The following is a 12574-nucleotide window of genomic DNA, read 5'->3' on the forward strand; positions in this document are numbered from 1 at the left end:
GGATGAGCTGATTATGGAGAAGCCTCTGACAGCATTCTATTTAGAAGAAACGTGACAGGAATAAAGCAACCACAAGAACACAGTATATCAACCATGCCAATACTACATAAGATGCTCAAAAGAACCCCAATCCTATGTGTAGAGGAATTTTCACTTCTCTGAGACTGCTTATTCCTGTTATTTTGTGCAGCTCTCTTGATTCTGTTAATAAATTTGCTGAATCAAGTCACCAATAATTACAAATGCTATGGATGTGAGTTCATGCAGGAGTCTCTTTCCAGTTAGTTGATTTGCCAGAATAGGTAGCCAAATCTCTCTGCTGCATTCAAAACAGGAAAGATATATTAAATAATGTAGTCGTATATGTGCAATGGCAGTCAAATAGTTACAGTTAGAAGCCCTTTGATTACAGATTGACATGATCAGGATTAATCTGGAGCAAAACAACAATGCTATAGATGAATTATAAATAATTTCCTCATCAAAGATGATTTAAACTATATAGAGAAGACAACACTCAGCTGGAGTGTCTACCAAAAAACTGTAATATCAAAATAAAGGATTAAAAAATGTGCTTAAGCAATTCTGGGAAATCTTGGTACTTATTTTATCAGTTGCTTTTGCCAAACCACTAAGTTACAGGCACATGAATGCGCCAACAATGGTTGTCAAGTGGTATCGGGGAACAAACACAGACACACACACATATATGTATATATATATATTATGGGCTTCTTTTAGTTTCCATCTAGTAAATCCACTCACAAGGCTTTGGTTGGCCCGAGGCTATATTAGAAGACACTTGCCCAAGGTGCCATGCAGTGGCACTGAACTCGGAACCATGTGGTTGTGAAGCAAGCTTCTTACCACACTGCTATGCCAGGACAAAATAACAGAAAGGGTTAAAAAAAAAAAAACAAAAAACAAATAAAGGATAAAAATCAAAGCAGAACTCAAAAATTACCAAAAAGCAAAAGAGAAAAAACCTATCAATATCCTGTAAGACTGGTTTTAGTAACAAAAGATCAATGTCTGTCCACAAAAATATAAAGCATAACAAGAGGATAACATGAATTATAAACCAGTGGTTCTCAAACTGACAAAAACCAGGCCTATACAATATAGTAATAAAACATTTTAGTACCCTGCCATTACCATGTATGACAAAACAAAGTATAATTATCATCATAATTTTAAAGAACACTTTTCCATTCTTGCATGGGTTAGACAGAGTTTACTGAAGTAGATTTTTTTACAACTGGATGCTCTTCCTGTAACCAACCCTCACCTGTATCCAAGCAACATAATATTTCCTCATTGCCAGACGTTTTCACAGAAAATTGGAAATGAATGGCACTGCTGGTAAGACAGTGACATTCACAACTATCAGTCAGTACACACACACATCATGGACTCTCTTGTTGTTAGATGACGTATGAGGGTTCGGCAATTTCTTGCTGAACAACCACACAGATGATTTGTTTATAGTGATCAAATGTTTGTGCACACATAAGCTCCATCAAATCGACATTACCTGAACAGGTGCACTATGTACCACATGTCTGATTATGAAATGATCGCAGAGCAACGTGAAATGAGGTGCTCTGCTCAAGAACACAATGCAACGCCCGGTCTGGGGATTGAACCCACGATCTTTCAATTGTGAGTGTGATACCCTAACCACTAAGCCATGCACCATCACTATATATATATATATATATATATGTGTGTGTGTGTGTGTGTGTGTGCGTGTGTGTATGCATACATACACATATACATGTAAGAAGATAACTGGTGTTGAACAAATTTAAAATGTTGGAAAGTACCTTAATTTCATTAATCAGCCATATCCAACCAAAACATTCTACCTGTTTTATATTCAGATTGGCCAGATCCAGCCTTTCACACCTACCCTACAATGTCAATCTAAAAGTAAGCAATTACATCATTGAAATCTGAAAGCTGTGAGATAGTGCATGATTAATTCAAAGCAAGGTGAATAAATAAGCATTACATTTGACAGAGTAATCTGGATGCTAGAGTTAAACATGGCAGTTTTCTTGACCCTCTTCAATTCTCACTCAACCACTCCCCTTGAGAAACACTACTGTAGACAATACAAATAATGACATCATTTTCACCAGTCCAGGTTTTAAAAAGAACCCACAATAAACATCCATATTTTGTTTCTTTTTGTCTCAATTAAAAGCATCCAGTCCACACAGTAAAGTGGTTGGCATTTGGAAAGGCATCAAGCTGTAAAAACCTCGTCAAAACTGACCTTGCTTGTGTTTGTGCCACATAAAAAGCACTAAGTCCACTCTGCTGAGTGGTTGGTGTTAGGAAGAGCATCCAGCTGTAAAAATCTTGCCAAAACATTTACAGAAGTCTGGTGCAGGGTTCTGCCTGGCCAGCTCTTGTCTAATTGTCCCACCCATGCCAGCATGGAAAGCAGATGTTAAATGATAATGATGATGATCATCAAGTATTTCAATAAGTTGGTAATTATAACCACTAGACAATATACAGATATTTCCATATGGAAACTGAGAATACATATAAATGTATACTAAAATCAGTACGTAAGGTGCAAGCATGATTGTGTGGTAAGAAGGTTGCTTCCTAACCACAAGGTTCTGGGTTCAGTCTTACTGTGTGACAACTTGAGCAAGTGTTTCTGTTATAGCCTCAGGTCAACCAAAGCCTTGTGAGTGAATATATATGTCCATGTATGTATGTATGTGTATGTGTCAAGTCCTCATTAGAGGCCTGTGATATGCAGGACACTGACTGGGAGAACAATGCCTGTCATTGCCACAGATGGAGGAAGCAGATTAAGGAGGGGATCGACACTTTTGAGAGAGCACATATCCAGCATAAAGAACTGAAACGAGGTGCGTGAAAGCGCACGGCTTGTATAGTGAATGGGGAAAGCTTAGTCTGCAATGTTTGCAGTTGTGTATGCTTGTCAAGAGCAGGGCTCATTAGCCACCAACGGAGCCGCAAATGCAAAATATAAGTTAGTCCTAGAGCGCACTATGTTCCTGAAGGTTGGCAATGGTCTTCCTCGGTCACGAGTGGACGGCCATCATCATATATATATATATAGCAATGTGTATGTGTGTGTCCCCACCACCACTTGATAACTGGTGCTGGTGTATTTATGTCCCTGTAACTTAGCAGTTCAGAAAAAGAGACTTGACAGAATAAGAACCATGCTTAAAATAAAAGTACTGGGGTTGATTTGTTTAACTAAAATACTTCAAGCCAGTGCCCCAGCATGGCTGCAGTTTAATGACTGAAACAAGTGAAAGATAAAAGATGACACTGATATAACTGCAATAATCTGGGATATGTATGTCCTGACTGATAAAGCAGAACAATGTGAATTGCTCAGATATTACAATCAAAGATAGAAATGAAGTCATCCATTGATACACATTTCAATTCCTTCTGATCAAAACATTACCATGAAAGAAGCCACCAAGGCTGTTAAAATACAAGTGCCTCAAAATGGAAGCAGGATGGGATACAAGAGTACAAAATAGTAGTGCACTGGATGTGCACAAACACAAAAGCCATACTCTTGCGCCTATATATATATATATATATAAATGGATGAATGAATTATCCTTTGTTTACAGTTAACACAGAAAATTCAATAAACAGTTACCAGGGTAGCAAAATTCACGCATATAAAAAAGATGTAGCGACCTATTCAAAGGTAGATATTCCAGGTTAATGTGCAGTAATTTGTATAGTATAAGTAAATAAATGGAGTTGAACGCAGGTGTTATTCAAAATTGAATAACACCTGCGTTCAACTCCATTTATTTACTTATATATATATTCGTTGCTTTAATGCTCACTTTTGCATACTTGCATGGGTTAGATGGAATTTACTGAGGCAGATTTTCTGTGGTTTGATGTCCTTCCTGTTGCCAACCCTCATTTATTTTGAAGCAAGATAATATTTCCCCATGGCTGGACATGTTTGCATGGAAAATTGGAAAAGAATAACACTACATATATGATGGTGCCATCTATTTACAACTTGTATTTAATATCAAGATAAGGAGACATGAAAATACACTTGTCATATATATATATATATATATATATATATATATATAATATATATATATATATATATATATGTATATATACATAGATAGATATATATTTACATACATATAGTAAGTTTCTTTCAGTTTTCATCTACCAAATCCACTCACAAGGTTTTGTTTGGTCTGGAGCTATAGTAGAAGGCATTTGTCCAAGGTACTATGAGGTGGGACTGAACCTGAAACCATGTGGTTGAGAATCTAACTTATTAACCATACAGCGAAGTGTGATGCAGTCTTCTGCCTAGCCAGCTCCTGTCAAACTGTCCAACCCATGCCAGCATGGAAAATAGACCTTAAGTGATGACAATGATTACAAGTGAGTAGGTAACACATTTATTGGGAGTTACACGTATGAATCAAAACAGTTTTATTCAGACACCTTGGTACTCTGAGTTTCAAGCATGTCGCTAGTCTTCGGCCATTGGAGTCAAACTCCGACAGCCAAAGACTAGTGACATGCTTGCAACTCCAAGGAGTTTGAATCAAATTGTTCTGATATATATATATATATATATATATGTATGTATGGTGTGGCTGTGTGGTAAGAAACTTGCTCCCCAACCACATGGTCCTGGGCTCAGTCCTACTGCATGACACCTTGGGCAAGTCTTCTACTATAGCCTCAGGCTGACCAAAGCCCTGTCAGTAGATTTGGTAGATGAAAACTGGAAGAAGCCCGTCGTATATATATGTCTGTGTTTGTCCGACCCGCCACCCGCTTGACAATCGATGCTGGTGTGTTTATGTCCCCGTAACCCGTAACGTAGCTGTTCGCGATAAAATGAGCACTAGGCTTATAAAGACTAAGTCCTGGGGTCGATTTCTTCGACTAACACCCTATAAGGAGGTGCTCCAGCATGGCCGCAGTTAAATGAGGGGAAACAAGTAAAAAAAATAAAGGATTATATATATATATACTAGCACAATAAACAGATCTGAGTCGGTTTCAGCAATTGAGATTCACTGTTCAATCGACTGAATTAAATGCTCATTGAATAACTGAATTTGTGGAAGTAGCTAAATATTTCAGGTACACTAAGGTAATCCTAGAGTAGAATCAGAATGACATAGTGTATCACAAGGTTTACAGGCAAAGCCCATCTGGAAAATATTCGCAGTTTTCATCTACTTAATTTTACTCATTATGCTTTAGTCTACCACGGGCAATGTTAAGATTCACTCGTCCAAGAAGTTATGAAAGGAGATTGAGCAGGGAATTTCGTGAATACAAAGCGAACTTCTTGACCATTCGACTATACCAGTATCCTCACACACACATAATACTCGATTAAACTGATCTTCTTGACTAGTACGTGGTTTATCTACCCTTAGAACTTTGAGCAGCCAATGTCAATTTACGCTTTATTCGTTTTATTTGTAATGAAGGACAAACTGGATAATGTCGCCCAAAATAAACAATCTCAAAAGACGATCATGACCGGAACGACTTTGACCATAGATCTGCTCAATCAAAGTCGGGAGTGTGGTACTACACAATAATCCCAGAATGATGAAAGGTAAAAATCTACTCAGAAGGAGCTTGAACGCATATTTCGTATTTGAAATAATCGTTTGATCTCGAAGGGATTTGAACTCAGAACGTAAAGATCTGGAATAAATACAGTGAGGTAGTTAATTCGACGCCCTAACGATTCCACCTTTATTTCATGGTGTTTAGTTTCGTTCGTGAGGGTCACTGTTTTAAAAAGCGGTAAATATTCTACAAGATAAGCCATAACTCCAGCACGTGTCGTGCCTCAAGGCATTAGTATTTACAAACGTTATGTCTTTATTTGATAACTTAATATTAATGACAATCAATAAAGGAAAAAGTGATTTATGAAGATAGATAGTCAAATAAGACTTCTTATAACAACCAAAGGAAACTGGGACACGACCCAGTAGCCAGCTAAATCAATTTTAGTGATGCTGGTGTATATAAACATTGAGAACACAGAATGGCAGAAGATAGAGAGAGAAATTTAGAATGATAGAAGCTTTATTTACGTAGTAAATCGTGAAATCAAATTATATTTTCGGATAATCGAAGCTCCTTCTCAATTCTAACCGGTTGTAAACATTTGACTATTGCATTTATAATAAATAATTAAGGAGACATTTATTTGGTAACTAGCTGATTATTTTTGCTTTAATTCCAGATTATACATGTAATGCAATTAGATAATGCATATGGAAATTTAATTAAATTAAGATCAGCTCTAGGGACGAGTGATTTCAGATCTAATCTCTTTGATGTCTCCCCAACTTTATAAAATAAAAACCCACTAGTTATAATAATATAAATCCGGAAATATTTTGTAAAGGAATCTTTGAGGCAAAATTTATTTTGTAAATTTTATTTCAATTATATATATAAAAAGAAAAGGAAATTTAAAAGACTAAAAAAAAAAACCCCATAAAAATGAAATTATTAAAATAATATAAACCATCAAAAAAAAAAACAATTCTACTTAGAAATATTCTGTAAGATCGAAAATAATAACAAAAACAGTGAACTGAGGAAATCTTAACTGTAAATATTTAAATTTCCTTATGATATTTGTGAGAGACACCAGCATAATTTGCTAGTTGCAAGTAAGTAAAATTCAGCATGTAGTCTGACAAGGCTCACCTGGTAAGAGAGCAATTCTCCCACATCCATGTTGACTGCATCAACTAGAATTACGCATGCGTAATATAGTCACGTGCCACATTTAAACCAATCACCATTTTTCCAATGGCGACCTCCGAGGAGTAGACAGAAGTACTGTATGATTCTACAACTCTTCGCTACAATTAATTGGATAAAACACAACTTTTATGTGCAAATATTTGGCTTGCTTATAAGCTATCTATCATTCGCTACGCAGACATTATTTTCAGAGGTAAGTCGGTGTTTATACAAGGAAATTCTACGTTTTCTGTGTGTTTGAAAGCAGGGTAGTATGAAAATGAATTGTCCATGTAATATTTTTTACCTAATCATCCCTTTTTTCACTTCTTCTTTACATATTTACATCGTTTCTTTCCTTTGCAGCTAAGGGCATATACTGTGCAATTATATATACATGTTTATTCGAATAACGTTTTGTTTTCTGTTCAATAAAATAAAATACAGCTTTTTGATTATGTTAAATCTCAATTGCAAAGAGAAAATGTGATTCAGTTTATGCGGCATGAGATCAGTATATATTCGGTGTTCACACGTTGATTGTAGTAATTAGTTTATTAATAAACAAAACCATTATTTGTTGCAAGAATTTGCTTTTTTAACATATTGATATCTGTTTTAGATATTTTTTAAAGATTTTTTTTTGTTTTATTCGATTGAATTTTTGTTTTAATACACAAAATACTTGACATCAGTCACAATACAACTGGTCAACGATGACTTGAGTAACGTCCCTTCAATATCACTCTTCTATGTTTATGAACAGATCCGGCTTTTGTTCAACTGTTCAATACTAAATAAAGCTCTCCTTAGGTTTATAGATGAATATCACGTCGAAGACATATCTCAATGAAACAGCTACGATCATGTACTTAAACCGGGCAAAGAATTCCATCTCAATTACCCAAAAGATAATCGAAAAGTTGGATGAATGAAAATAATGTATCTACTCATATAAAGGAGTCATATTTTTCTAAATTTTGGATCGCATAAACGTTTTTTTTTTCGCATGTCGAAGTTAAAGCTTCTAATTTGACACTTGGAAGTCGGCAAGTCTCTCTGGTGGTATAGCAGCAGACACTTGGTTTTTATCCTGGCAATGAATTTGCTGCTCACTTTTTTTTTTCTAAGGGAATCTTATGTGATATTTTATAGACCTTTATAGCTACATTTGAGATACACACCCACACTCACCCTCAGCTCCTCCCAAACCCCTGAGATCATCGACCACGCCTCCACCCTTGTTCATCATTCATGTATTCGCATCTACCTCCATCTGTAACCATTTCTCATTCTCTTTTCACAATTTTGCGAACTTGCCCATTCTTCCCTATCTTATATTCATCTTATACATTGAAGGTATGTCCTGACATCTCATCACCAACATAGTTTTTCTCTCTTTCTATTTAGGGTAGCCATGTATCTCCTCCACAGCAAGACACCTGTTTCCGTCCCTGTGTTAAATAGTCTCTCAATACCAAGCTTAAAGCCACTTCCCTTAATATACACCCCCAGTCAGTCGAAGGGACTTGTCAGTTATTTGTCGGTACCTCGAAAAAAAGCATCTAATACATTTTGCAAAGTGGTTGATGCTAAGAAGGGCATCATGCTGCAGAAATCGGGACTTGACACAGTTTGGTGACTCGTTAGAAACTGTTAAACCATCCAATCAATGCTATCGACATTCACACACACGTTAGAGGGATCTGATTTAGCATGTAAGAAAGAAGGCTGTTGGTACATGTTTGGAGAGAGCTGTTTCAAGAAGTGCTGATCACTTAACGTGGATGGAACTTGTGGAAGAGTGTGACCTAAGAAGACATGAGACTAAGTAGTGAAGGCTGATAGTGAACCTCAGAGAGGAGCTGATAAAGGATAGATGGCAAAATTGAGAATTTGGGAACATGATTATATATTAAATACATGCACATGTACATACATACAACTAGGTCCCTTGCCCAATGTTTTTCCTCCTAAAGCACCACCCATCACCTCTATCACTGACCAACCTAAGTGCTGTATTTTGATTCTGTAATTAAACGAGAGCAGAAATGCATATTGCATCTTTTTCTGTAATACCAGTTATTTTTTTCACTACTTCATTTGTCATTCATCCTTTGTTTTTAATTTTGTCCTTCACTCACATTTTACATTAATCTCTGTTCCTGTGTACTGTCTGCCTCTTCTCTCATCCCCTTGCAACCTATCCACCCACTCTCATTTCCATCTCTGTCATCCTTCTCCTGTCTTCCGTTTTACTATTATTATTATTCTGCTGTTTTTCATTCCTTCTGCTATGTCAGTCACCATCACTACTCCCTCTGTCTTCCCCTTCAAGTCTTGTATCACTGATTCCCCACAACCTTTGACCACCATTCACTAACTCTACCCAATCACCTACTATTCTCTGCCTTCCCACCAGCAAATATTTATCATCAATTACCCATTCACCCTTGTTATTCAGTCATTATATCTACCACCTCGTGCATTCCTCATCTCTATTCCTCCCTCATTTTCATACATGCTCGCATCTTAGACTTACCAACATTCCCACTTGTATTCACTTTCTACCCTCAGGGTCCATACAAACATTTCATCACCACTATTTTATCTTTTTCAGCTCCCTCTCCCCCATTTATCCCACCCATTTTTCTTTATTATATAAGTAGCCATGTAGCTCCTCACAACAGGCCCTTTCTTATCTCTTTGCATATAACCACCATTCAGTTCAAAGGGATCTTAGTCTTGTAAGCTACATGGCAATCTCACTAGTGCAGATGTGAAAAAGCCACCCAGTACACTATGTAAAGTGATTGGCTGCCTGCTGTAGTAACCGTGACAGAGAGACATTTGTGAAGAATGCAACCCTTGGACCCATCAGATGCTATCAACCTTTCTAAGAACCTATGTCAACAAAGGAAATAAACATTAAAAGATGATGACACACACACATACTAATATCTATTTGTGTGTGTGTATATATATATATATATAGCCAGCTGTTACAAGAATAAAGCAGCTGCCTTCGGAATAATAATAGAGGTACCAAATTGTTAGACCAGGTCATGAAAGTTAGGAGAGGGTTATTGCCCAATTAATTACTTTAGGAACAGAATTAGACTAGATGAGATTCAGTTTGGTTTTGTGCCAAGGAGAAGAATTACTGATGCCATCTTAGTCAGACAACTGTAACAGAAGCATTTAGATAAGAGTACTTGGCATTTGATGAGTTGGAAAAAGCCTTTGACAGAACTCTGCTTTCTTCAAGTAAATGGTTCTGCTTGATATGTAGGAAAGGTGTAGGCAGGAATTCTGTATGATGTATCAAGTGCAAACTATGGACATGCAAGAGGTGCAATGGAAGGTTAATGAGAAAACCAGTGTTTATGTATGGAAGATGCACAAGACTCATAAAACTAAAGAATGCATGTAAAATAGATTTTCTCACTAGAAACTTCTCAGAGGCAGTTGACAGTTTCTGCTACATAGGTTACCTAACTAGCAGTGGAGGGCAATGATCTGAAGGTGTAGTTACCAGAATACAAATAAGAGGAAAATTCAGAAAGCTGTCAACTCTATTGACACAAAAATGACTTTTGCTCATAATGAAAGCTGGTTCTGTGATGCTTGTATAAAGGATTCCAAATGCAGAGTACATGCAAAAACTAGAGTGGGATAAAGCTAGTATGCACAATTGGACATGCAACATCAGTATGACTGCATCATAAAATACTAATGTATTCAGGGAAAAATTGGAGATGAGAAGAATCAGATGTAATGTATGAAGGAAGGATGCACTATGAGGTTATGTGATGAGTATGGATAAAAAGCATGCATTTATATGTATATAGGTATACATATCTGTATATAAAGATATGTATATACATGCAAACACATATAGGGATATGTATGTGTATATATATATATATATATATATATATATATATATATATATATATACACACACACACGCTTACCTATGTATATATGTATATGTCTGTATATATGTATGTATATATATATGTATATATGAATGTACATAGGTATATATCTTTGTATATATGTATGTATCAATATACATACATATATATATATATATATGTACATTAGTATATATGTATATATCTTTGTATATATGTATGTACATACGTATATATCTCTGTATATATGTGTGTGTATATGTATATATGTGTGTGTATTTATATACATAAATGTATGTATTTATATATATTACAAATAAGAAAATGGAGAAACACATTAGTTGGTTTATCATCTTTAGGATATTATAACGTCTTATTTAATTAACTAAACTACAACCATAATAACATGCATATATACAGTATAAAATTTAATACAATTAAGATAAGAATACAAATATTTATTAAAAAACATTAATATAAATTGTTAGAATCATTAAAATTCCTTACAGCTGTTTCAGACTATGGAAAAAAGTAATTTTCTCTGCCTATACTTATCAATTATTTTGAGGTTGTAGGCAGTTAAAAAAAATATATATATATATATATATATCCATAGGCCTCGTCAGAGTTTAAAAAGTACTTTCAAAATATAAATATATACATGAAACAGGATACACGTACAATTTTATATATATGTATATATATATATTATATATATATATATATATATATATATATATATATATATCCATATATACATAAGCAAAATATATACACCTATACATGTACATAAATACATAAATAGGCACAATTAAACATACGTACAAGCATATAGACAATTAATCATATACATATATACTGGAACATACACATCTATATTCATGAATACACATTATTATATTTATTAATAATAATAATATTAGATTCAGTGTAATCTTCACTTCACAATACATATAGTAGATTCCAATATATTGTATACTACGATATAAGATAACCAAATAGTTATGAGAGATTTAATCGTACAAATTTTAAAATCACAGTCAATATATCCATATATATATATATATATATAACATACACCTAGACCAGGGTTATTACAATATTCTTCTTCTTCATACACCTAAGTCCATGCGTGTGGGCAACAAATAGAAGCAACATGCATATATACGTTATATATTAATATTTTAGTGTTTTAAATCTATCAGGGATTAGGGAGCGATTATTTTTAATCATAAGATAAATCTAATTGGTTATCAAATTTGAATTTCTTTGTCTCTGTTACGGTTGATTGATTGAAGACTGAATGACTAAAACTAATTGTAAATACCATGAATAATTGAAAAGAAATAAATAAATAGGCGCAGGAGTGGCTGTGTGGTAAGTAGCTTGTTTACCAACCACATGGTTCCGGGTTCAGTCCCACTGTGTGGCACCTTGGGCAAGTGTCTTCTACTATAGCCTTGGGGCGACCAAAGCCTTGTTGGTGGATTTGGTAGATGGAAACTGAAAGAAGCCCGTCGTATATATATATATATATATATATATGTGTGTATTTGTGTGTCTGTGTTTATCCCCCTAGCATTGCTTGACAACCGATGCTGGTGTGTTTATGTCCCCGTTACTTAGCGGTTCGGCAAAAGTGCCCGATAGAATAAGTACTGGGCTTACAAAAGAATAAGTCCCGGGTTCGAGTTGCTTGATTAAAGGCGGTGCTCCAGCATGGCCGCAGTCAAATGACTGAAACAAGTAAATGAGTAAATATGCAGTATTAATCCCCCATTATTACAATGTACATTGTTAAATTCACTTTCAAAATATTAAACGTAAACAAAGAATTCTTATATATACATGTGCAA

General features: G+C 35.1%; 2 protein-coding genes across 3 annotated transcripts in view; one reads left to right on the plus strand and one right to left on the minus strand.

Moving 5' to 3' along the window:
* LOC115209129 (beta-catenin-like protein 1) overlaps positions 1 to 6897 on the minus strand; it is a 35364-nt gene extending 28467 nt beyond the window's left edge. Inside the window, exon 1 of the mRNA XM_029777274.1 lies at positions 6760 to 6897. Coding sequence (XP_029633134.1) covers positions 6760 to 6789 — 30 coding nt within the window. The 5' untranslated portion in view covers positions 6790 to 6897. The remainder of the gene's footprint in view (positions 1 to 6759) is intronic.
* LOC115209128 (zinc finger CCCH domain-containing protein 18) overlaps positions 6872 to 12574 on the plus strand; it is a 44942-nt gene continuing 39239 nt past the window's right edge. For both annotated transcript variants that reach the window (XM_036500956.1, XM_029777273.2), the window contains exon 1: positions 6872 to 7012. The gene's annotated coding sequence lies outside the window, so the exon portion shown is untranslated. The remainder of the gene's footprint in view (positions 7013 to 12574) is intronic.

This window comes from Octopus sinensis, linkage group LG3, assembly GCF_006345805.1.
Source record: "Octopus sinensis linkage group LG3, ASM634580v1, whole genome shotgun sequence".
Lineage (NCBI taxonomy): Eukaryota > Metazoa > Mollusca > Cephalopoda > Octopoda > Octopodidae > Octopus > Octopus sinensis.